The sequence below is a fragment of the Sphaeramia orbicularis genome, chromosome 6 (genome assembly GCF_902148855.1).
Source record: "Sphaeramia orbicularis chromosome 6, fSphaOr1.1, whole genome shotgun sequence".
Lineage (NCBI taxonomy): Eukaryota > Metazoa > Chordata > Actinopteri > Kurtiformes > Apogonidae > Sphaeramia > Sphaeramia orbicularis.
Genome location: NC_043962.1, coordinates 8,435,724 through 8,463,705, shown reverse-complemented (window position 1 = coordinate 8,463,705; position 27,982 = coordinate 8,435,724). Strand labels below are relative to the sequence as shown.

Here is a 27,982-nt window from a genome sequence, read left to right as displayed (position 1 = left end):
AAGACTATTTTATCAAGTCCCAAAAGCACAGGATGGTTTCATACTGCATTTCAGTCTGTTTTCACCATGATATGTTTGTGTAGAAATTATTATTATGATTATTATTGTTGTTATTTTATATATTCATTAATAGCTACATAGATAGGCCCGAAGGATGAACTTGAGAAGTGCAAAGACTATATTAACAGTTGTGTCAAAAAATAATAATAACACTAACAACAACAACAACAACAATAAGAAGAACAATAATAACCTATAAGTAATGGCCTGTAATGCCTTGAGAAAAATAAGCGTGATTGTACCAATATTCTGCCAGTTTTTAAATGTTTTGTGTATTTGTTGTGTATTTTTATGATGGTTATACACCACTTTGTTTCACCAGTTGTTTTCCTTAAAGGGGTTTTTAAATAAAGTTGAGTTGAGTTTTCATAACTAACATTTAATGCAGCGGTAATGTCAGGCCTTATTTTTAAGTTATTTAATTGTATTAATTTAACCTTTATTTAACCATTTAATAAAGTAAGAAATATTTAATTATTTCTGATGTCATGAAGAAAACATTGCCACTTACAATAGATAAATAAATAAATAAATAAATAAATAAATAAATAAATAGAAACTCAAGGTATGAACAACAATGAAACACATATACATGACAATATGTGGGTGAATTTATGGAACACCTTGGAGGAGTTAGTATAGATTTAAGGTGGACGGAGAATAGTATAGATGCTAGGGTGGATGGAGGATAGTATAGATTTAAGGTGGATGGAGGATAGTATAGATTTAAGGTGGATGGAGGGTAGTATTTTTTTACTTGGATGGAGGATAGTATAGATTTAAGGTGGATGGAGGGTTATATAGATTTAAGGTGGATGGAGAATAGTATAGATTTAAGGAGGATGGAGGGTAGTATTTTTTTACTTGGATGGAGGATAGTATAGATTTAAGGTGGATGGAGGGTAGTATTTTTTTACTTGGATGGAGGATAGTATAGATTTAAGGTGGATGGAGGGTAATATAGATTTAAGGTGGATGGAGAATAGTATAGATCTAAGGTGGATGGAGGATAGTACAGATTTAAGGTGGATGGAGGGTAGCATACATTTAAGGTGGATGGAGAATAGTGTATATTTAAGGTGGATGGAGGGTAGTGTACATTTAAGGTGGATGGAGGGTAGTATAGATGTCTTAGCTGATATGTAAATATGGAATATGTATAGATTATACATTTTAAATATTGTTTATTTGCTTCAGGTATTTGCTTTTGTTGGTGGTTGTGTCGTGCTTTTTCTGTGTCTGGAATAAAACATTCATTCAATGACCTGGCAGAAGGTAAAGCCTCTTAAAACGGAGGAGATCAAAGAACAACATCAAAATGACAAATGACACAACAACAAAAAAATACAAGATGATTAAAAATGTCCTAAAAAATAAAGCAGATATAAAAGACTTATAAACAGCAGCATGTTAATCATTTAAAAGTAGGTTTTAGTAGAAGTAGGTTAGTAGTAATGGGGGAGTATTTACAGTATCTGCAGCATTTTTTATTTTACAAGTTGCTTTTTATAGTGTGGAAATACATTTTCCTACGTTTTCCCGGTGGTCGTGAACGCAGCATTCGGCTTGCACAAATCCGGTCCGTTAATCCGTCCGAGCGGCTGGCGGGGGTTCAGACATCATGCAGTCACGGGTGGGTGGTGGCAAACCATAGTCTGTGTTTGGATCTGAAGGGAGTGTAGTTTCCACAGTGGATCCCGGTTCACGGACACGGACACGGACACCGGGGGACCAACCGCATTAATGGCGTCCAGGATGGATTTAAAGGCCGTCATAGAGCAGATGGAGACCGGGGACCAGGACCAGGCTCTGGCCGCCCTGCAGGTCTACAACACGGAGGTAAGCACCGGGAGGACCGGGAGGACCAGGAGGGATCGAGAGAACCGGGACCTGCAGGGGTGGACATTTAATCCAATAAAAGTGAACATGTTTTTATCCTGATGGTCATCAAACACCATCCCTCAGAAAAACAAACATTACTGACATTATTATTATCATCACCATCATATTAATATTATCATCTTCACACCAGTGACACAGTGATAAATGTCACACCAGGGTTTGGTTCTAGTTTAAAGGCTGGTTTTTGGGTCTGAGTCAAACTCAGATGGTTATTTGTGGTTCTTCTACATCAGTGATGTCAAACTCATGTTAGTTCAAGTTCCATATTCACACCAATATGATTTAAAACAGGTCACACTGGTAAAATAATCGCATATTAACCTAAAAATTATGACAACTTCATAGAATTTCTCTTAGAATTTTTTAAAATTAAATTATGAAAATGTTTACATTTACAAACTATCCTGAAAAAGGTGAATAACATGAACAGCCTGAAATTTCCTCAGAAAAATAAATAAATAAATATTATGTCTCAGTTTATCATTTTACACATGTCCATTATAACGTACAGATCACAGTAGATCTGCAAATCTATCTATCTATCTATCTATCTATCTATCTATCTATCTATCTAGATCACAGGTGTCAAACATGTGGCCCGGGGGCCAAAACCGGCCCGCCAAAGGATCCAATCTGGCCCCTCCGATGAGTTTGTGAAATACAAAAATTACACTGAAGATAGTAACAATCAAGGATGTTAAAATCATTTTAGGTCAATTCAGTCTAAAGTGGATCAGACTAGTAAAATATTATCATAATAACCTATAAATAATGAAAACTTCCAATTTTCCTCTTTGTTTTAGTATAAATAAAGGAAAATTAGAAAAAAAGTTACATTTACAGACTATCCTTTTACAAAAAATATGAATAACCTGAACAAAAATGAACAATCTGAAATGTCTTAAGAGAAATATGTGGAATTCTATACAATATTCTTCCTGTTACTAAATCTGCAAGTTGTGATGCACATGTATAAATGATCAACTTAGGCATAATATTGTAAACATTGCACTTTTTTTCTTGAGAATTTTCAGGTTGTTCATATTTGTTCATTTTATGTTCAAGTACAGTTTGTAGGTGTAAACATTTTCATGATGGAATTTTACTTTTTTCACTCAAAAACACAGAGAAACCTTTGGAGTTGACCTTATTTATAAGTTCTTATCCTATTATTTATATTATTTTACTGGTCCGACCCAGTTTAGATCATATTAGGCTTTATGTGGAACTGAACTGAAATGAGTTTGACACCCCAGATCTAGATAGATAGATAGATAGATAGATAGATAGATAGATAGATAGATAGATAGATAGATAGATAGATAGATAGATAGATATCATTCTTCTCAAGACCTCTAAGAATATACACATTTTTTGTGACTCAATAGTTTGTAAATGCAAACATTTTCATGAAGTGTTACTTCTTTGCACATCAAAATACAGAAACATTAGAATTTGTTATCATTTATAGATTATTGTGTTATTATTTTATGGCTCTGATCCACTTTAGCTCATACTAGTGCGTTGACCCTTAGGGATCCACTGGTTCTAGATGTGGTAGTTTTTATGCTGTTGTGTATTCGTCCATGCTGTACTGCATTTGTCCAGCAGTCACTGACAAAGTGTTCTGGCCATAGCAACATGACTGTAAGGCTATTGTGTTCCAAAATTACTGATACCTTTCAAAATATTGGTCCTATCAACTTGCCCTTTTCGCTAGTCTGTTTCTTAACCAAAAATACATAAGTATGACAAAGTGCTCTGTACAGATTTTGTGTGAATCCCGAGACACACACACACACACACACACACACACACACAGAGGCCACTTAGCTTTTATAATACAGATTGGTCTGAATGTGGAACCTGAACTAACATGGTTTTAACATCATTAATTGTTAGTATTTTCAGTGTAATTTTTACGTTTCATAAATTCATCCCATTGATTGGATTGGACCCTTTGGTGGGCTGGTTTTGGCCCACGGGACTTATGTTTAACACCCCTGTCTAAATTATACATTAACATATTCCATCCACCAATTAGTGTTCAATTTCTCCTGTTTTAAGTTCCAAAGTTTATAAATGAAAAACCATAAGGACTAAATGAACCAATGACGCCTCATTTAAAGATAATAAACCTGTGGTTTCACAACATTTCCTTTTGTATTATGTGAATTAAACACAACCTTTCATGAATATAATTACTGGTGGAATGGACCAGTCATGTGACCAGTCATGTGACCTCATGACTCCAAACAGGTATTAGTTCTATTAGCTTCCATCACTATTCAGATGATTCTGTCATTAATTAAGTTTCGTTGCTTTTACAGTAAAACTGTAAAATAAACTTAGACTCAACTGTGGAGAATCTAACCCAGGAGTGTCAAACATATGGCCCATGGGCCAAAACTGGCCGCCAAAGGGTGTAATATGGTCCATGTGATGAATTTATGAAATGCAAAAATGACACTTGAAGATATTAACAAAGGACACTAAAATCCTCCAAATGCTGTAGAAAAACCTACTGTGACCATGAGTCCATCTACGTACATACTCCGATCATGGAAAACATGTAAACTAGGGTTTATTGATTATAGCTTTTCTGAAGTACATATAAACGCATCATATCTGTTTATTCCAACAGTCGCCCAGAAACTGTTCATTCCCAGGGCGTTTGTTGTGGAATCGCTGCCGTTCTGTTTCTATAAGTGACAGTCTGGTTCAAATATTCAGACACACACACACCTGCAGTGACCAAGTTCACACAATAACACTTCAGTGGAGTTGTTAAATCATCTGCATCATATACAGATGGTTTTTTCCCATGTCGTGTTTAATGAGTGGTCTTTATTGTTGTCGACCTTGTCTGACCTCATAACTGACTCCTGGTTTTCATTGGAGGTAATCTGCTTTCATTCCTCCACACGACATTCTCAACCCTTTTGGCCCCGCCCACTTAGGGGACAGGAAGTCAGCTATTTTAGACTTCATATAGAAGAGCTTTGTGGAACTGTGGAGAGAACTCATCTTTTTAAACCCTTTCATGCATGTTGTGCCGTTCTTCAAGCTTCAATGAAAACCACAATAATGTTAATATTTACAATAATTAATTACCGCATGGGTTACTTTCATGTGTTGTTTTATGTTGTTAATTTAACATTTGTTGTTCTAAACAACTCAGCTAAAGTGTTATTGTGTGAACTCGGTCACTGCAGGTGTGTGTGTGTGTGTGTGTGTGTGTGTGTGTGTGTGTAAATATTCAGATATTTAAACAGAATTGCTGGGATTACACAATAAAAACCCTGTAAATGAACAGTTTCTGGGCGACTGTTTTAACCAGTTCATAGATGTTGTACAGTTATTCAAACTTCAATTAAAACTGCAATAATATTTACATTTATAATAATTATTCCAAACTAGTAGTAGTTTATAAAACTGAAATACCTTTATTACCACATGGATTATCTGATAGTTAATGCTTGTGTTATTTGAATCCAGTATCATGTCATTACTGTGGATACTGGTGAATTAAATCAGTCCGAAATCCACTGTTTATGAACATATTTATCTGATATTTACCATTAACATACATTTAAACCATTCATACGTGGTTTTGTATCTGACTCAAAATAAGAACTGGATCCAGTTGGACATGTCTGATTGTCTCTGCTTATCAGTCATTCATACATAAAAGGGTTACGTTTACTTCAGGGACAGTTTATTCTATAGTGAATGAATGAATGAATAAATGAATGAATGAATGAAATCTTTATTTCGAACATGTCGACAGAGAAATCAAAACAACAATCAACCAACCAAATATAAGTACTGGTACATAAATGATTGATAAGCAAACGAACAACAAAATAAATAAATAAATAATAGTAAATAATAATAATAATAATAATAATAATAATAATAAAACAAATGAAATGAAATTATACATGCTCAAAAAGGAGTAGGAAGAAGTAAAAACTTATGTACTCCTACCCCCAATTACTCCTTATTGTACTCCTTATGATCACTATGTAGCAATTATTATTTTGTACGAATATCAATAATAATAATAATAATAATAATAATAATAATAATAATAGTATAACAATATCATACCTCCTTTTTCCTATATACACTAATAAGATAATACCCATTTACAACTTATCCTACCAGATATTAATACCAGATACTAATAAAAACTAAAAAAAAAACAAAAACAAATAACACTTCAGTTGAGTTGTAAATCCTCACGCTGAAGGCTGGAATCTTTATTCTGCTTCTATTAAAACAAACATGGTTTTGATCCAAATCCTCCAACAGTAGAGGGACATGGTTGTGGTCCCAGATAAATGGACCTGTACTGATCCGATACTTTACTTGGAGTTCACACAGATTCTGGGTTTCTACTTGTTTGTTATCACCATGGGAGGACACCAGATGTTGGTTCAATGTGTGTGTTCTGTGAAAAACCTCCTAATAACCATCACTGGTCCATCATTAGAACATCAGCACCTTTAACCTGAAAAACGTCAGAGTGTTTCCACTAAAATTTCCGAGTAAAAAACCTTCACTCGTTTGTAGTAGGGGGCGGGGCTTTTCAGATTCCCTGAATTCTTGTGGGCGGGGCTGTGTGTTGAACTTGGTGGAACCTATTGTCAGCGTTCTCCTCCATGTTTAATCCAGTGGTGTCTGTGAACTGGTTTATTCCATTTACACCAGATTCATTTGGTTTGTGTTTGGATCCTTTATTAAATTGAACAAAAGAAGAAAAACTACAACAAGTGGACGACGCCCACAGATATCTGACCAATACCGTCTTTAATGCATTCAGAAGAACAGACAGATTATTAATATTTATAATAATGGGTCAATGACAGAGATAGAACAAGGACATGATGAAGACATTTATTTCTTCAGTTTCATAAAATTAGTTTTTCTTGAAGTAAATTATGACTGTTGTTTTTATTTTGTTGTAAATTTAACTTTAATAACTTTAATCTGAGAGAATCTGCATTTTTCTGCAAATATTTGACTATTTCAGAGAAGAATTTTAACACAAACTTCTTTGCCATTAAGCATATTATGCGTGCTTTGAACTTCATGTTATTAAAGATCATATTATTTTTCACAATTTGTTTTAGGTCAGAATTCAAAAGTTGTTAATTTTTGGATGACTTTTAAAATTCTGATCCATCCACTAAAACCATCACATTATAAACAATGTTAAATTCCTACACTAACACCCTTCTACCAAGTGAGTACAAAATGCACACTGACACATTTTAGCATTTAACCTTTGACCGAGCACAAAAAATAATACTGTATATTAACCAATGTTGGTGTTAATCACTGACAAATGCCAGGATGAAAAAATAAAAAAAAAAACTAATACAATTTTTACGTAGAATATTGAGGAAAAAAAAAGTTTTGTTTACATTACAAATATGGCATTTAAAGGGTTAAAAATATATGAAAATGATCAAATATTTGGTATTTTTGTTTATGGCTGAAGTTGATGAAATACAAAAAAATGTAAACAGATGAAAGTTTGGAGCCGACATTTTAAACTGACTCCATCACCTTTGTCTAGGATGGAGGGTAGAGTTGGAAACACACCTGGAGGACCTGCAGGATCACAGGTGGCCTCAGTGTATCACAGGTCATTATTGGAAGTCTTCTGAGAGGTGATTAGACCTATTTATGGAATGAGTCAATGTTTGATCGCTCCAGTGCACAGCTCTAATGTCACTGAAAACAGATGAATCACAGTGAAAGGAAACATACAGTACATCCTATATTATAACAGGGAAGTGGACTCTGTGTGTCTCGGACATCACACTAAATCCGTGCAGAGCTGACAGCTGCAGTTTGGCATACTTATGGATTTTTGGTCAAGGAACAGACTAGTGAAAACGGCAAGTTGATAGGACCAATATTTTGGGAGATATTAGTAATTTTGGAATACAATAGCCTCCCAATGGCCAATCACGTCGCTATGCCCAGAATCATAGAATCATCACAGAAGTGGGTTACCTAGCAACAGGTAAACAATAAGGCCACATTCCATGATGTCAAATTTCATGTGCAGAAACAGACATGTCAACTGAGAGGTTATTCAACTGAAAATACCAGTGGAATTTACCAAGAAAGTAAAGAAAGTAAAAGAATGAACTGGATCAGAGGATCTAGAACCCGTGGTTCCACAATGCACTAGTACATACATAAGAACAGGTGAAAATCCACCACGGTCCTGGAAAGTCAGTGTTAAAGTAACTGTCTGATGCACAGGAAAGAAAAAGTAAGTTAAGTTAAGTTAAGTAACAGACTGATGTTGTGATGTTCTAAACTGTTGTTACATTCCCTGTTTATTTTCATTTCCACCTTAAACTGTATATTGTATATAGGGATGTAACGATTACCGGTACAACAATAAACTGCAGTAAAATTGCCAACGGTTAGTATTACCGTTTAAATTCTAATTATCATGATAACCATGTTTGATTACTGCACTTTTCCGGAGAAAACACCTATGTAAAGATCTGCTTTAATGTCAAATATTTGAATATAGTTTTAATTTATTACAATTTTAATTCTCTTTACCTAATATTTGGAACCAATATTCACTTTTAAAGTCTTTGAAAAGGTTCGTTAAACATCTTTGTGTTATTTATGCAATAAATTATATACATTTTCAAATTGGATTTTATGTATTTTGTGTGTTTTTTGTCCTTTTGTGTTGATATAGTAGGTTAAAGTGAAAAAAATAATAGACAGATTAAATAGAAAAAAAGATCCCAAACATGGGTATAGTAAACATGTGTTTATATAGTATATAAAGGCAAAATCAAAAGTACTGAAAAACAGCCTAAATAGGCTCAGACCCCTAAGGGTTAATATTTGAATGTTTCTGCCAACAGAAAGTACATTGTGCCAATTATTCTATTTGTTTTGTTTTTTTGTTGTTGTTTTTTAAATACAACTTGGTAAAATTATTTCAGTGTGTGTATAAGTACTTTTTGAACATTTTGAGCACAATTTCAACAATACCGTGATAATAATGATAACCGTGATAATTGTGGTCACAATAACCATGATATGAAATTTTCATATCGTTACATCCCTAGTTGTATAATTTTGTACATATTCAGAGGTTTATTTTATTCTATTTTAGTGGATTTTATGGTAATTTTTATTGTATCCTATGTATCTTTTATGTGTTTTTTTTATATAATTTCCTAAATTTGCTGCTGCATTCACAGACCTGGGGGCTGGGTTCGGTTCTGTTCATGTCTAATGACTAAAGGACAGTAAAGCTGAGTTCGTTTCGTGTTGCGTTTAAGGTGGTTTGCTCTTCTACCTCTGTGAGCTCCTTCTGTGCCGTTGAGTGTGTTGGCTGATCTTAAAGCCAATAGGATTAGATTCTCTGATACACAAATAGAGCGTGGGCGGCCCAGTCAAATCCGACTGGACTAAAGCGCTCTGAGGATGAACAGCTTAGTGATGCAGGTGACTCAGCTCCATGTCAGAGCATCGCAAAACTCAGAAAAACGACAGACGCAAATGCACCAGACCGTTATCCCACTGACAGATCTGAAATAACGACCATAGTGTTGATTTTAACTCTGAGGGTGTAAAATTTGTTCAAGTTGAACTCTTTACTGCTCTTCTTTCCTATATATCATTAAAGTGAACTTAACTCTATTAAGACAGAGCTAAGCTTATTAACTCGACATCAGTGGTTCTCAAACTTTTTTGAACAACCACCTGTTTACGAAATCATGAACCTTCTGCCCCCGCCCCGAAAAATATTTAGGAATGAGGGGGTGTTAAAGAGCTCCGCAGGTCAATAAGTAGGACTGTGTATTGGCAAGAATCTGGCGATATGATACAAATCATAATATTAGGATCACGAAACGATATATCACGGTATATCACGATACTGTAAACAAGGCGATATTTTTTGTTTGTTTTGTTTCTTCTTCTAAGATATTATTTCCTGGAAAAATTAAATCATACCAGAAATATGCACAAATACTAAACACATTTATATTTGACCAGAACAGGATTTAATACGATATCACAAAACTTTCCTCTGTAAAAACTACATTTTTTAAATAAATAATAATAATAAATACATAAAATGATGTTTACAGACATTACAGTTTAAGATCCTGCTCAAATGTTTATATTCTATTAGCTGTGAAATGAACGTATAGTGTTCAGTCACTGAATCATCCAACATCATAGCATTATTTTAGTTCAACAAAGGAACTAACCTCTGCCTCTTTCAGACAGTAAAAAGGGCTTTTAGGATGATTGAAATAAACATTATTTAACACAACAGTGTTATTCATAAAAAAAAATAAAATACATGCATGACGTGCAATATCACAATACTATCTTTTTAGTATACAAACAACAGAGCAAAATACCCATTTAAATCAATACCTAAAAATATCGATATAGTACTTTTTGTTATCAATACAGTATCATGAAATGAAATATCACGATATATTGCGGAACCGATATTTTCTTACACCCCTATCAATAAATGCCACAATGTACCTTACTGCAAAAAGGGGGTGGGGAGGGGTGGAGGCACAGAAATTCACCACTGACATAACATGCTGCTTGATGTTGATACATATACAGACTAAAAGCCTCCCCCATTTCGGTCTCAGCGCCCCCCTCAGCTCAGCTTTCTTGTTCCAAACACCCCCCCAACAGTGTCCCAACGCCCCCTGGGGAGTGGTACCACCGCCATTGGAGCTAAGTCACTGTGACGTATAAATGTGAGGATTGTCAATAACTCTGCAGAATACTTCACTTGTGTTAAAACAACACTGATCTGACATATCGTTGCTACAGCCCCACATCAGCCATGACACGCCCCTTTGAGACTGTCGTCATGACAAAAAACACTGAAACTCCACCCACAGACCTGTTTAACACTGCAGGAGTGTAAATAAAACACCTGAATCAACTCATCAGCTCAACTCTCCATCCATTGGAAAAGTCATGAACTAGAAGTGGACGATACAGACGTAAATACATCAGTCCATTATTCCAACGACAGATCTGAAAAAACACATTTAATAATCAATCAGAATCAACACTATGGTCGTTAATGTTTAACCTCTTACGGCTCTTCCTGTTCAACACAACATAAGGGTTTTCTTTTGTACTTTAACACTTTCCTTCATCAAATCTTCCTAAAAGATTAAATTTTTCCCTCTGTATTTTATTTTATTTATCAATCTAATCAGTCATTCATTAGATTTGATTAGACTTTATTGATCCCACAATCAGGAAATTTACTGGTCTAGGCAGTAACAAAAACAAACAATATTTAAAATAAATAAATAAATAAAAAATAATAATAACAATAGTAGTAATAGAATTCAGTGGGCTATATACTTATGTACCTATAGACATATATTTGTACTTATTTCCAAATGAGTTAGTTGAGTATAATGTAGATTTTATGCTAATTTATATTTTTATTCATAAATCAGTCTTTTACTGTTTTTACACTATGATTTATGTAGGTGTATTGTGGGGTTTTTTTTGTCCACATTGAAGGTGATTTTTTTTGTCATGACAGATAATGAAATATTCTAACTCTGATATCAGCTGAAAAATTGGGGGAAAAAAACCTGAAAATGAACAATTATTCGTCCTCTGTGTTTGTGAAGTGTTGATTTACAGGTGTGTGTTTTTGGTCTCACTGTATCCATCTGGTGTTTTATGTTGTTTTCAAATATTTTGCATAGTTTCCATCTTGTTTTGTAGGTTAAAATTTTTAAAATCGCAAATAACCATAAAATTCTGCCTTAAAACTGCAAATAAATAACAGCTGATCATTTATTGTGATACTTATTGATTCTGACCCATGATCAGGATGCTGTTTTTCATTTTCTGTTTTTCTGTCTTTTTTTTGTTTTCTTTCCTCCAGATGAACCAGTGTTTCACATTCTCCAGTGACGATGAAGAGGGCAGAGAGGTAAAGCCCACGTTTACTGTTTCTGATTAGAATGAGCTGTTATCCTTTGGCTGTTCTGACATTTACACTGGAGAAAACACCTGAAAAAACCTAATACCACTGATGGTTTATTCTGTTTCTCCTCGTGTGTTCATCGCTGATGCATTAGGAAAGGATTTTACAAGAGGTAAAAACATGTTGTATTAGTAGAAAAACAGCCCACAGTTTGTCTGTTGAATCAAACCCTAACCCTGATGAGTTAACCTTCAGGTATCCAGGTCAGCATGTGCACCCTGATCAGGTTTTACCGGGGGCCCACTTTGGACCCAGGCCTGGGGGAGGGGCTTCTAAGGGAGTTTAGTTATCCAGTCTTTAGCTCTAGTTTAACCATTCTTTATACCTGTTTTTACCAAATTTGACTGTTTTAACTATCTTTTAGCTTGTTTATCCAATCTTTAGCTCTAGTTTAACCATTCTTTATACCTGTTTTTACCAAATTTGACTCTGTTTTAACTATCTTTTACCTTGTTTATCCAGTCTTTAGCTCTAGTTTAACCATTCTTTATACCTGTTTTTACCAAATTTGACTGTTTTAACTATCTTTTAGCTTGTTTATCCAATCTTTAGCTCCAGTTTAACCATTCTTTATACCTGTTTTTACCAAATTTGACTCTGTTTTAACTATCTTTTAGTTTGTTATCCAGTCTTTAGCTCTAGTTTAACCATTCTTTATACCTGTTTTTACCAAATTTGACTGTTTCAACTGTCTTTTAGTTTGTTATCCAGTCTTTAGCTCTAGTTTAACCATTCTTTATACCTGTTTTTACCAGATTTGACTCTGTTTTAACTATCTTTTAGTTTGTTATCCAGTCTTTAGCTCTAGTTGAACCATTCTTTATACCTGTTTTTACCAAATTTGACTGTTTTAACTGTCTTTTAGCTTGTTTATCCAATCTTTAGCTCTAGTTTAACCATTCTTTATACCTGTTTTTACCAAATTTGACTCTGTTTTAACTATCTTTTACCTTGTTTATCCAGTCTTTAGCTCTAGTTTAACCATTCTTTATACCTGTTTTTACCAAATTTGACTGTTTTAACTATCTTTTAGCTTGTTTATCCAGTCTTTAGCTCTAGTTTAACCATTCTTTATACCTGTTTTTACCAAATTTGACTGTTTCAACTGTCTTTTAGTTTGTTATCCAGTCTTTAGCTCTAGTTTAACCATTCTTTATACCTGTTTTTACCAGATTTGACTCTGTTTTAACTATCTTTTAGTTTGTTATCCAGTCTTTAGCTCTAGTTGAACCATTCTTTATACCTGTTTTTACCAAATTTGACTGTTTTAACTATCTTTTAGCTTGTTTATCCAATCTTTAGCTCTAGTTTAACCATTCTTTATACCTGTTTTTACCAAATTTGACTCTGTTTTAACTATCTTTTACCTTGTTTATCCAGTCTTTAGCTCTAGTTTAACCATTCTTTATACCTGTTTTTACCAAATTTGACTGTTTTAACTATCTTTTAGCTTGTTTATCCAATCTTTAGCTCCAGTTTAACCATTCTTTATACCTGTTTTTACCAAATTTGACTCTGTTTTAACTATCTTTTAGTTTGTTATCCAGTCTTTAGCTCTAGTTTAACCATTCTTTATACCTGTTTTTACCAAATTTGACTGTTTCAACTGTCTTTTAGTTTGTTATCCAGTCTTTAGCTCTAGTTTAACCATTCTTTATACCTGTTTTTACCAGATTTGACTCTGTTTTAACTATCTTTTAGTTTGTTATCCAGTCTTTAGCTCTAGTTTAACCATTCTTTATACCTGTTTTTACCAAATTTGACTCTGTTTTAACTATCTTTTAGTTTGTTATCCAGTCTTTAGCTCTAGTTTAACCATTCTTTATACCTGTTTTTACCAAATTTGACTGTTTTAACTATCTTTTAGCTTGTTTATCCAGTCTTTAGCTCTAGTTTAACCATTCTTTATACCTGTTTTTACCAAATTTGACTGTTTCAACTGTCTTTTAGTTTGTTATCCAATCTTTAGCTCTAGTTTAACCATTCTTTATACCTGTTTTTACCAAATTTGACTGTTTTAACTATCTTTTAGTTTGTTATCCAGTCTTTAGCTCTAGTTTAACCATTCTTTATACCTGTTTTTACCAAATTTGACTGTTTCAACTGTCTTTTAGTTTGTTATCCAGTCTTTAGCTCTAGTTTAACCATTCTTTATACCTGTTTTTACCAAATTTGACTGTTTTAACTATCTTTTAGCTTGTTTATCCAGTCTTTAGCTCTAGTTTAACCATTCTTTATACCTGTTTTTACCAAATTTGACTGTTTTAACTATCTTTTAGTTTGTTATCCAGTCTTTAGCTCTAGTTTAACCATTCTTTATACCTGTTTTTACCAAATTTGACTGTTTTAACTATCTTTTAGCTTGTTTATCCAGTCTTTAGCTCTAGTTTAACCATTCTTTATACCTGTTTTTACCAAATTTGACTCTGTTTTAACTATCTTTTAGCTTGTTTATCCAATCTTTAGCTCTAGTTTAACCATTCTTTATACCTGTTTTTACCAAATTTGACTCTGTTTTAACTATCTTTTAGCTTGTTTATCCAGTCTTTAGCTCTAGTTTAACCATTCTTTATACCTGTTTTTACCAAATTTGACTGTTTCAACTGTCTTTTAGTTTGTTATCCAATCTTTAGCTCTAGTTTAACCATTCTTTATACCTGTTTTTACCAAATTTGACTGTTTTAACTATCTTTTAGTTTGTTATCCAGTCTTTAGCTCTAGTTTAACCATTCTTTATACCTGTTTTTACCAAATTTGACTGTTTTAACTATCTTTTAGTTTGTTATCCAGTCTTTAGCTCTAGTTTAACCATTCTTTATACCTGTTTTTACCAAATTTGACTGTTTCAACTGTCTTTTAGTTTGTTATCCAATCTTTAGCTCTAGTTTAACCATTCTTTATACCTGTTTTTACCAAATTTGACTGTTTTAACTATCTTTTGGTTTGTTATCCAGTCTTTAGCTCTAGTTTAACCATTCTTTATACCTGTTTTTACCAAATTTGACTGTTTTTAACTATCTTTTAGTTTGTTATCCAGTCTTTAGCTCTAGTTTAACCATTCTTTATACCTGTTTTTACCAAATTTGACTGTTTTAACTATCTTTTAGTTTGTTATCCAGTCTTTAGCTCTAGTTTAACCATTCTTTATACCTGTTTTTACCAAATTTGACTGTTTCAACTGTCTTTTAGTTTGTTATCCAGTCTTTAGCTCTAGTTTAACCATTCTTTATACCTGTTTTTACCAAATTTGACTGTTTTAACTATCTTTTAGTTTGTTATCCAGTCTTTAGCTCTAGTTTAACCATTCTTTATACCTGTTTTTACCAAATTTGACTGTTTTAACTATCTTTTAGTTTGTTATCCAGTCTTTAGCTCTAGTTTAACCATTCTTTATACCTGTTTTTACCAAATTTGACTGTTTTAACTATCTTTTAGTTTGTTATCCAGTCTTTAGCTCTAGTTTAACCATTCTTTATACCTGTTTTTACCAAATTTGACTGTTTCAACTGTCTTTTAGTTTGTTATCCAATCTTTAGCTCTAGTTTAACCATTCTTTATACCTGTTTTTACCAAATTTGACTGTTTTAACTATCTTTTAGTTTGTTATCCAGTCTTTAGCTCTAGTTTAACCATTCTTTATACCTGTTTTTACCAAATTTGACTGTTTCAACTGTCTTTTAGTTTGTTATCCAATCTTTAGCTCTAGTTTAACCATTCTTTATACCTGTTTTTACCAAATTTGACTGTTTTAACTATCTTTTAGTTTGTTATCCAGTCTTTAGCTCTAGTTTAACCATTCTTTATACCTGTTTTTACCAAATTTGACTGTTTCAACTGTCTTTTAGTTTGTTATCCAATCTTTAGCTCTAGTTTAACCATTCTTTATACCTGTTTTTACCAAATTTGACTGTTTTAACTATCTTTTAGTTTGTTATCCAGTCTTTAGCTCTAGTTTAACCATTCTTTATACCTGTTTTTACCAAATTTGACTGTTTTAACTATCTTTTAGTTTGTTATCCAGTCTTTAGCTCTAGTTTAACCATTCTTTATACCTGTTTTTACCAAATTTGACTGTTTTAACTATCTTTTAGCTTGTTTATCCAATCTTTAGCTCTAGTTTAACCATTCTTTATACCTGTTTTTACCAAATTTGACTCTGTTTTAACTATCTTTTACCTTGTTTATCCAGTCTTTAGCTCTAGTTTAACCATTCTTTATACCTGTTTTTACCAAATTTGACTGTTTTAACTATCTTTTAGCTTGTTTATCCAATCTTTAGCTCCAGTTTAACCATTCTTTATACCTGTTTTTACCAAATTTGACTCTGTTTTAACTATCTTTTAGTTTGTTATCCAGTCTTTAGCTCTAGTTTAACCATTCTTTATACCTGTTTTTACCAAATTTGACTGTTTCAACTGTCTTTTAGTTTGTTATCCAGTCTTTAGCTCTAGTTTAACCATTCTTTATACCTGTTTTTACCAAATTTGACTCTGTTTTAACTATCTTTTAGTTTGTTATCCAGTCTTTAGCTCTAGTTTAACCATTCTTTATACCTGTTTTTACCAAATTTGACTGTTTTAACTATCTTTTACCTTGTTTATCCAGTCTTTAGCTCTAGTTGAACCATTCTTTATACCTGTTTTTACCAAATTTGACTGTTTTAACTGTCTTTTAGCTTGTTTATCCAGTCTTTAGCTCTAGTTTAACCATTCTTTATACCTGTTTTTACCAAATTTGACTCTGTTTTAACTATCTTTTAGTTTGTTATCCAGTCTTTAGCTCTAGTTTAACCATTCTTTATACCTGTTTTTACCAAATTTGACTGTTTTAACTATCTTTTAGTTTGTTATCCAGTCTTTAGCTCTAGTTTAACCATTCTTTATACCTGTTTTTACCAAATTTGACTGTTTTAACTATCTTTTAGCTTGTTTATCCAATCTTTAGCTCCAGTTTAACCATTCTTTATACCTGTTTTTACCAAATTTGACTGTTTTAACTATCTTTTAGTTTGTTATCCAATCTTTAGCTCTAGTTTAACCATTCTTTATACCTGTTTTTACCAAATTTGACTCTGTTTTAACTATCTTTTAGTTTGTTATCCAGTCTTTAGCTCTAGTTTAACCATTCTTTATACCTGTTTTTACCAAATTTGACTGTTTTAACTATCTTTTAGTTTGTTATCCAGTCTTTAGCTCTAGTTTAACCATTCTTTATACCTGTTTTTACCAAATTTGACTGTTTTAACTATCTTTTAGTTTGTTATCCAGTCTTTAGCTCTAGTTTAACCATTCTTTATACCTGTTTTTACCAAATTTGACTGTTTTAACTATCTTTTAGCTTGTTTATCCAGTCTTTAGCTCTAGTTTAACCATTCTTTATACCTGTTTTTACCAAATTTGACTGTTTTAACTATCTTTTAGTTTGTTATCCAGTCTTTAGCTCTAGTTTAACCATTCTTTATACCTGTTTTTACCAAATTTGACTGTTTCAACTGTCTTTTAGTTTGTTATCCAGTCTTTAGCTCTAGTTTAACCATTCTTTATACCTGTTTTTACCAAATTTGACTCTGTTTTAACTATCTTTTAGTTTGTTATCCAATCTTTAGCTCTAGTTTAAGCATCCTTTATAGCAGCATAAGACTGAGTACTTAGCTAGATCTATGTAGAATGACCAGAGGGGACCCTGACACCCCAGTGGATGATGGGTAATACCCCTCTGTCTGTCTAACTGTATAAATGAGTGTTGGTTCCAGTGTTGGTGTTTGTCCAGTAAACTGCCTGAATGTGGACTAACCTGCTGTTTGACTGTGTGATGCAGCGTTTGGGGGAGTTGCTTCTCGGTTTCCTGAATCGGGAGCTTCAGCCGTCGTGTCAATTGGCCTGTCTGGAGACGGTCCGGATTCTGTCCAGAGACAAACACTGCCTGGCTCCCTTCATCAGCTGCTCCGCCATGTCCACCCTAGCCCGGTACGCCGGCATCGCTGGGGTGGGAGGTGGAGCTCCGGCCCACGAACGCCCAGAAGACGATAACCAAGGTAACCACTGATGAATGTTCCATCTGAGGCAGCACTGGAACTGATACAGCAACCAGAGGATCTGGGATAAACCTCATCTGAGTCAGTTCTGTTGAGCAGGATTCAGGATTCATCAGAGCATCAAAAAAGAAAATAATGATCTAAAGTGGATCAGACCAGTAAAATAACAGAATATCCTGTAAATAATGACAAATTCAAAATGTTTCTCTATGTTTTAGAGTTTAAAAAAAGTACAATTACATGATGAAAATGTTTACATTTACAAACTATCCTTTGAAAAGCATGAATAATCATGAGAAACCTAAAATGTGCAATAAAAAAGTGCAATTTTAACAATATTCTGCCACAACTTATCACTTAAAATTTACAGTGGATCTACAAAGGCACAAAACATTTGTCTAATTTGTGGGGTTGGACCAGTAAAATATTATCATAATAACCTATAAATAATGAAAACTCCTAATTTTTTCTGTTTTAGTGTAAAAACATTTAATTACATGAAAATGTTTAGAATTTACAAACTTGCTAGAAAGAAAGTAATCACTAGAAAATGGATGACTGACAAATTAGCCACATTAGAAGATTGGATAGAACTTGTTTAAGAAATTTCCCAGATGGAGAAACTTACATTTGCATTGAGACTTGAACATAACAAATTTGAGGAATGCTGGAAAACAGGGATGGACTTAATGAACACTAAAAAGGAACAAAACGTGACACCCACTGTTGTTTACCTGCTACATTACTGTTGTTTTTTTTTTATTGGTTTTTTTTTTTCGTTACTGTTCTGTTGTACAAAAACAAGGAGGATAAGAAAACAAGAAGTGAAGGCACTGGAGATATACACAGGAAAATAAATGTACAGATAGAGTGTTTAGTTCTTTTCTGAAAAGAAAAGAAATACAGAAAGACAACATTGTAAAATGTTATGTGCGTGTGAATGTAAAACATGTAAATTCTCCATTAAAAAAATCTAATAAAAACTTGAATGAAAAAAAAAAAGAATTTGCAAACTATCCTTTTACAAAAAAGGTGAATAATCTGAACAATTATGAACAACATGAAATGTCTTCAGAGAAGTAATTGTGATTTGACCAATATTCTGCTTGTTATTAAATGTTTTGTACATTTGTAAATCTACTGTGATCTACAGAAATTTCAGGTTGTTCATAGTATTCATATTTGTGGATGTAAACATTTTTATAATGCATTTATACTTTTGTTTACTGTTAGTTATTATTGTATTGATCTGACCCACTTTAGATCATATTGATTGGTTTGTATGTGGTCCCTGAACGCCTCAGATGTATAAGGGCAGACCTCTGTAATGTTTCTAAAGTTGGTAAAACTGATCTGATCTGTGCCGGCAGACGGGGCTGATGGAGGAGTCGGTCCGGAGGCAGCAGAAGGTTCCACTGATGTGGTGAAGGAACCGTCACCTCCTTCAGAAAACCCCGACCAGGAGGTGATAGTTGAGGCCCTCAAGTCCATCTGTAACATCCTGCTGCACAACGAGATGGGACAGGTGAGCATCGTACCTGAGTTTCCTCACAGTTGGTCAGCGACAACGGGCCTCAGGAAAAACCATAAACCAACATATTTCCTCTTATTTTAGTCCTATCCACGAATTCTCTTATTTGGTTTGTACCCATAGATTTATGGGATTCAACAATGTTTTCTTATTTTTACTCTTATTCCAGTTAAAATAAGAGTGATCAAGTGACTAATCTATAGGTACTAAAAAAATACGAGAATATGAAGGATATGAACAAAAATAAGAGAACATTTGTTCGTAAACAGCCCATTGTTTCAGTTGAATTGCATCATGTTTTATGGAATATGTAGGAAATGAACAAAAGAAGTCAGAGTTTGTTTTTGTCTTGTTTCATCTATGTCGATAACTTTAATCCACTAATAACTGTCTGGATTCTTCAACTCAAAACTGAAAATCAGCCTTTAAACTGTCAAACAAATAATGATTGTACTTTTATTTTGGCAGTTATTGATATTAAATGATATACATCTGTTATGGATGGCAGGTGGTGGCAGCAGAGCTGCAGCTGATAAGGGGCGTGGCCGAGAGGCTGAAACAGTGTCGTGATCCGACCTGGAACGATGAGGTAGATCTGATTAAACTGTGGAAGAAAATCTATGACAAATAACACATGTTCACTACATGGACAAAAGTATGTGGACACGTTGAATTCAGGTGTTTCTTTTCTAACAGGGGTCTGGGATACAAAACAATACTGACAAATGTCATAATATAGTTTTATTTTGTATTAAATATCATATTGATTATTAATATTAATGTTTCTATGTTAAATCCTCATGAACAGGACATCTTACAGTTGTAGGCATGATGTGTCTCAATATTTATGTCCATATAGTTTATTAACATCAATATTTCCTTGAAGTTTAATGACAGATTTTCTTCCTCAGTGAGATGTGAAGAAAGTAGATGATTAGTTGTGGAAGAAAATTATTATTTACAGTCAGAGCATGAAAAATATTTTAGAAATTTAGAGGTAGAACATTTAAAATCATTGTCATGAATGATTAAAAAAAAATCAGTGTTGAGAGAAATGAAGTAAAAACCATCTCTGAGGCATTTTGGAAACAAAGATAACAATTTTAACCAAACTAACTAATGCAATGATATTTATTCCAATATAAAACTATATTATCACATTTGTCATCTTTGTTTTGTATCCCAGACCCCTGTGTTATGTGTCCACATACTTTTGTCCATATAGTGGACCTCTAAAGTCCATGCACTAACTGATTAACTGTGTGACAAATCATAAAAGAGTGAATTTTACCCATTAAAACAGGTTTTTATGCTAAACTTTTCACCAGTTCATCCATGTTTCTTTCACTGACTAGTTTTCTTGTAGTTTAGAAAATAAACCCTTCTTTAACCGATATGTGGTTTAAACCCTTTACCATATCTGAGATGTACTGTCCACCACTGACTCTGAAGTAAACCCGTCCTCCGTCCAGGTGCGGTTCTTCGACCTGCGCCTCACCTTCCTGTTGACCGCCCTGCGGGTGGACGTCCGGGCCCAGTTAGCCCGGGAGCTCCACGGTACCAGTCTCCTGGGGAACCAACTGGACGCCACGCTGGGTCTGTGCTGGCCCGACACCCTGGAGACGGCCAGGGAGGGGTCAGAGGGCGTCCCCCCCGAACAACTGCCCCCCCTCAGCCGACAGCAGACCGAACTGGCCATGGAAATCCTCAAAATACTCTTTAATATTACATTCGACACGACAAGACGCAAAGTGGACGAGGTAAAGAACAGAAGAGCGTTAATTCTAGACAAACAGGAGCATCACACTCGGGTGGACAGAAGTGTTTAAGGAGCTTCCACAACACTGGGCATGTTTATCACTTACTGACAGTACAGAGGTAGCACCGTGGTTAGAGCTGTTAGCAACAAAGTCCTGGGTCCGATTCCAACACTAGTAGGGGTTCTGTTTGGGTTCTTCAGTGTCATCCCACTGTCATTCATCACATGCATTTAATCAGTTTAATACAATGATGTTAAAATCGTGTTAGTTCAGGTTCCACATTTAGACCAATATGATCTAAAGTGGGTCAGAAAATAATAACACAGTAACCTAGAAATAATGACAGATACTAATTTTTCTCTTTGTTTTATGGTAAAAAAAAGTAAAATTGCATGAAAATATTTACATTTACCAACTATCTTTTCACAAAAAACTGTCTATAATCTGAACAGATGTGAAATATCTTAATAGAAGTGTAATTATACCAATATTCTGCCTGTTATTAAATGTTTAGTGTATTTGTAGATCCACTGTGATCTGTATGTTTACTGTACATGTGGAAATGATAAACGGAGGCAGAATATTGTTAAAATTACATTTATTTTTCAAATGAAATTCCAGGTTGTTGATGTTATTCACATTTTTTTAAAGGATAGTTTGTGTAATGGGTTATGTAGAGTGGACCCAGACGCAGATACTCAGATGAGTAACGGATCCAAAAGTCTGTATTAGTCCTTTCACAGCCAATCACCAAGTTTTAAAAGAACTCAGGTGAACAGAAGAGTGTGCTGCACTTAAAGGTAGAAGGTCATACTGTTCTGTAGTATGTATGTTCATATGTATATTCATAGGTTTTTATATGCCTACAGTATGTTCATATGTTCATATTCATGTTCATATGTATATTCATATGTTCTTATATACCTATGTTCATATGTTCACACGTATGTTCATATGTATGTTCATATGTTCACATGTTCACATGTATGTTCATATGTTCATGTAGGAGGAAGCGGCAGAGTTCAAACATCTTGGTGCTATTCTGAGACATTGTCTGATGAGTCGTGCAGATGGAGAAGAGCGAACAGAGGAGTTCCTCAGGTAAAACCATCAGCATGCTATGAACATACTCTACCTGTACTCACACACACACACACACACACATTCATACATACATACATACATGTGGTGGGTGCTCTCGTCTGTCTGTTGGTTGTTCAGCCACACCGTTAACCTGCTGGGGAACCTGCCCCTCCCCTGTCTGGAAGTTCTACTGGCGCCCAAAGTCCAACAAGGATCCATCGAGTACATGGGGGTCAACATGGATGCCGTCAACATGCTGTTGGAGTTTATGGAGAGAAGACTGGACAGGGTGAGGCGCAATAACACACAATAATACACAATACACAAAAACACACAATAACACACATTATCACACATATTCATACACAAAAGCTACTAGAAGTGGATGTCATTGTCCATTTGACCTGTATTTGTCTCCCTCTAGTGGTCATTGTAATAATGCGTGTCCATGTGAATCCACTGGATAATAAACCTGGAATAAACAACAACAGATTTACAGAAAACCATCAAAAGAAACGAAGCAGGAAACAACTGAATATCTGAATAAATGGAACAGAAACACAAACCACAGATGAACAAGAATTCATTTACCAGGAAATCAAAGTTCCTGGTACTAACAGTTCCAGGTACTGTTGTTGTAAAAGTTCTGTTGTGTGTCTGTGTCTCAGGGCCATAAGCTGAAGGAGACCCTCCTCCCGTCGCTGAACCTGCTGACTGAGAGCTCCCGCATCCACCGAGAAACCAGGAAGTTCCTCAGGTCAAAGGTCAGTGGTGGACAGATGTCAGCAGGTCTGTGGGGTTCACATGGACTGTTTCATGTGTGCTGTGTCGGGTTGTTGTGTTGCAGGTGTTGCCTCCTCTGCGTGATGTGAAGAACAGACCCGAGGTCGGCAACGCCCTGAGGAACAAACTGGTCCGACTGATGACGCACATTGACACGGACGTCAAGGACTGCGCCGCTGAGTTCCTCTTTGTTCTCTGTAAAGAAAGTGGTGAGAGCAGCATGTGTGGGTCTGTCCGTCACACAGGTTTGAGGCCTCTGGGTGGCGCTGTTACGCACACACAGGCCCACTCAGTCTGGGTCGTCTGTGGTTCTGACCGCGCCCTCCACTGTGTCCAGTTTCCAGGTTCATCAAATACACCGGGTACGGGAACGCCGCCGGCCTATTGGCTGCACGAGGACTGTTGAGGGGGGGGCGCGACTCTGGGATCTACTCCGAAGATGAAGACTCCGAGACCGAAGAGTACCGGGAGGCCCGAGCCCAGTCAGTACCACTTTAGAACCGGGTCACACCAGTCAGTACCAATGTAGGACCTGGTCAAACCAGTTAGTACCACCGTAGAACCAGGTCAGACCAGTCAGTACCAATGTAGGACCTGGTGAGACCAGTCAGTACCACCGTAGAACCAGGTCAAACCAGTCAGTACCACCATAGAACTGGGTCAGACCAGTCAGTACCAATGTAGAACTGGGTCAGACCAGTCAGTACCACCGTAGAACCGGGTCAGATCAGTCAGTACCACCATAGAATGGGGTCAGACCAGTCAGTACCACCATAGAACCGGGTCAGACCAGTCAGTACCAACGTAGAACTGGTCAGATCAGTCAGTACCACCACAGAACCAGGTCAGACCAGTCAGTACCACCATAGAACTGGGTTGGACCAGTCAGTACCACCATAGAACCGGGTCAGACCAGTCAGTACCAACATAGAACCGGGTAAGACCAGTCAGTACCACCATAGAACCGGGTCAGACCAGTCAGTACCAACATAGAACTGGTCAGACCAGTCAGTACCACCATAGAACCAGGTCAGACCAGTCAGTACCACCATAGAATATATAAAGATAATGTTATCATTAGGGTTTAATGAACCAGACTGATGTGGTTTATGTTGTTTTATTCCATATTAACAGAATATCTTATATGTATTTATTTATATATTAATGAAAGTATTTATTAGTAAAACACCATCTGGTTTCATGGAGACTTAATGGATGAAGAAGTTTTAAAACCTTTATGTTTCTTATTGCGTCTGAGTTAAAGGTGTGTTGATGGACAGGTGTGTATTTGCTGTGTTTCCAGTATAAACCCAATCACTGGTGTGGTGGAGGAGGATCAGCCCAACCCCATGGAGGGAATGACGGAGGAGCAGAAGGAGTATGAAGCCATGAAGCTGGTCCAGATGTTCGACAAACTGTCCAGGTCAATTACAACCCAGTTCAGTCCAATTAAAACCAGTTCAGTCCAATTAAAACCAGTTCAGTCCAATTAAAGCCAGTTCAGTCCAATTAAAGGCAGTTCAGTCCAAGTAAGAGCCCACATTAAACCCACGTACCAGCAGAACCGAAGCATCCACACTGACCCTCAGAACTGGACTTCAGGGGTGTCAGAGTCTAACCCATACATTTGGGTCCTGTTGTATTTTTTGTCTTTTTCATCTTTTCGCATCATTTTTATCCCATCACTGTCCTTTACATAATTTCTCTCATTTTCTCTTTTGTTTTTCTCTTGGTTTTTTACCCGTTGACCATCGTCCTCATGGGTTTTATCACACACTGTGTCGCTATTACTCTTGGTTTTTATGGTGCAACCTGTGAAGCTTTTGGGTGGTGTTGACCTTGACCTATAGTCTCAAGGCCAAATTAGGGTGTTCTGGGGTCAGTGTGTGGTGGTGGGGGGTTAGTGATACTGGGGGGGGGGGTGACGACAAGAGCATAGGTTCAGGACAGAGACAGAATTTTGGTATTTATATAAATATTTACATGAATATTTATGTAAATATTGAATTAGTATTAAAGTTAACAAGTTGTTCCAGGCACAACAAACCCCGCCCCTCACACATATTGTAGTTTATTTTGGCACCGATCCAGCTGATGTCATCATGTCTATGCATGTGCTAATGTCAGCATATCAATTGTATCTATATATGTGCCAAGTCTGAAGTAAATTGAAACAAAATTGATGTTTTTATAGACATGTGAAATTTCACCCATCATGAGTAAATGGGAGGAAAAAAAAGATTTTAAAAATTTGTAAAAAATGTGAACTTTGACCTACTGTTCCTAAATGTAATCACATCTATTCTGGCTCACTGGCAATCTATAAACCCAATCTGGTATGAATTCAACCAATAGTTTTGTTGCTACAGACATTTGAAATTTTGCCCATTATAAGTAAATGAAAAAAAAAAAAAGGTTTGAAAAATTCATTAAAAAAATGTGAACTTTGACCTACTGTTCCCAAAATGTAATCAGATTTGTTCTGGGTCACTGGCAATCTATTAACCCAATTTGGTATGAATTCAATCAATAACTTTGCTGCTATAGTGTTAAAAATCAAACAAACTAACTAACTAACCGAACCAAAAACAAGGCCCCTTGCCTCCCCTTTGGGCAGAGGGGTAAATGTTATTGACATATTTACATTGCGGTTACACACATATGGTTTGTTTCCATTACAAACATGGCCTTTAAAGCGTTAAAAATATGACAGTTATTGAGTATTTTGTATTTTTGTTTTTCGCTCAAGGTAATGAAATACAAAAAATGTAAAAAACAAACTATGACAAACATTCTGACGATACTGCGCATATTCTGCGCTGTAGGTGTTTAGTGTGAGTTCTGAGGACACCGAAGGGTTAAGTTTCCACTAAACCTGGACTCATGCCCCTCTATTTGTTCATATTCAGGACCAACCTGATCCAACCGATGCAGCTCGGTTTGGACGGAAAGATGAGAGAGGTGACGCCAGAAGATCTGCACAAGCTCACCCACAATCCTTTGCTCCAGCCACAAGAACCGCAAAACTCCGACAGTGAAGACGAGGCTTAGTGAACAAAGAAGGAAACGTTACAGAAACAACAACAACAACTAAAGCATCCAGACCAGATTTACAGTTCAATGAGCATCAACTGGAACCAACTCCTTCACTTTCGGTTCATTATCAGTCGTTTCGTTTTCCTCTGGTGGAGATTTGAGCATCGATGGGGATTTTCCTTGGGTTTTTTTTTTCTCTTTTTCTTCCGATGTTTTCATAAAGTAGCAGAAATAGAAAGTATGAATGTCACTGCAGCTCATTCAACAGCAAGGAACTTAGTAAAATAATCACACAAGAATTAATAACACAATAAACTAAATAATGTCAATGTTCTTGGTTTTAACCCATAAAGACCCACAGATACTTTTCTCTCAGTTCCCTATGAATTTTTCTCTATATTTAACATTTCTAAAACGATTTATGACTATTTTTTTTTCTCATATTATCCTCTGTATTCTGAGTTTTTTCTGTGTAAATCCTGATGTTCATTAAAACTCAGAGTAAATTCAAAGGTTATTTTATCAAAACAGAGAAAAATGAGGAAAAAGTGACTTTTTCAGTAAAATCTCTCATTAACTGATCATAAACCCAGTGTCTCCATCCACTGTCATTGATCCAACTCCATGGGTTTTACTGGTGAATCAATGCTGTAGAAGATGACAGTGTTTCCATGGTAACTACAGAGCCTCCGAACGTCCAAATGGGTCATATCTGATGACCATGAAAAGATGAATAACTATATTTTATACCAATTATTTACATGTACTGATAGGATTAATGGATCAACAGGTATTAAACAGTTACATCGGTAGATGGTTCTGGTTCTGGTTAAGGGTGGATGTTTGGGGCTTCAAGGGTTAATGCAAAGAAGTAGAACTGAATTAAGTTAATTAAAAATGTTTACATTAACAAACTATCTTTAACAAAAAAAAAAAAAAGAATGACATGGAACAACCTGAAATTTCTTCAGAAGAATAAAACGTCTTCAATATAAATCTACAACAGGGGGTCAAACATATGGCCCGTGGACCAAAACCAGCCGTCCAAAGGGTCCGATCGGGCCAAGTGATCATATTAAGTCAGTTCAAGTTCCACATTCAGACCAATATGATCTAAAGTGAATCAGAACCAGTCAAATAAGAACACAATAACATCTAAATAATGACAAATACAAGTTTTTTCTTTTTAAATTCATCCCATTGGACCGGATTGGACCGTTTCGGGGCCAGTTTTGGTCCCCAGGCCTTATGTTTAATATACAATAGCATCTTCTTTCTCTGATTTGTTTGTTTATCAGTGACTGATTAATGCCATTAATGTCGGTCAAACAGCCTCTTAGGCTAGTCCAAATAGGTTCATACTGTCTATCGAACTTACACAGATTTCCTTTTCTTATTTGTCAGACAGATGGAAAAAAAAGGGTTCATTCTTTTACGTTGACGTGTTTCAGCTACAACCTGTCGCCTTCCTCTGAAGGTTCACTTGTTGTTCCTGTGATGTGTCATTGTCCACTGTTTTATCCTGGTTTGCCTCTTAGGCTACGTTCACACAGCAGGTCTTAGTGCACAATTCGGATTTTTTTGGTGAAATCCGATTTTTTTTGTGTGCTTGCTCATATTACACATTAAATGCGACTTCTATCAGTTTTGAGAATAAACTGAAGCTGCTCTGAAGTGACCCGCATGTGCAAAGGAGGACCTGACGTAATACATGACCACACAAGCATGCACTGCATTTA

At 35.3% G+C, this 27,982-nt stretch overlaps 1 protein-coding gene across 3 annotated transcripts; it reads left to right on the top strand.

The window, feature by feature from the left end:
• The first annotated feature begins 1,646 nt into the window (after nucleotides 1-1,646).
• On the top strand, nucleotides 1,647-26,561 carry ric8a (RIC8 guanine nucleotide exchange factor A). Of its 3 annotated transcripts, none has more exons than XM_030136223.1 (14): nucleotides 1,647-1,899; nucleotides 11,915-11,962; nucleotides 12,111-12,128; nucleotides 17,834-18,050; nucleotides 19,421-19,575; nucleotides 20,090-20,170; nucleotides 21,054-21,341; nucleotides 22,348-22,442; nucleotides 22,563-22,713; nucleotides 23,093-23,188; nucleotides 23,272-23,416; nucleotides 23,545-23,689; nucleotides 24,511-24,630; nucleotides 26,117-26,561. In XM_030136223.1, exons 1-14 carry the CDS (start codon nucleotides 1,804-1,806, stop codon nucleotides 26,256-26,258), a joined length of 1,797 nt encoding a protein of 598 aa, XP_029992083.1. In that variant the 5' UTR covers nucleotides 1,647-1,803; the 3' UTR covers nucleotides 26,259-26,561. The 3 variants fall into 3 exon arrangements, with proteins under 3 accessions (XP_029992083.1, XP_029992082.1, XP_029992084.1); XM_030136222.1 differs by having other exon boundaries at nucleotides 19,418-19,575; XM_030136224.1 differs by lacking the exon at nucleotides 12,111-12,128 and having other exon boundaries at nucleotides 19,418-19,575.
• The last annotated feature ends 1,421 nt before the right edge of the window (nucleotides 26,562-27,982 follow it).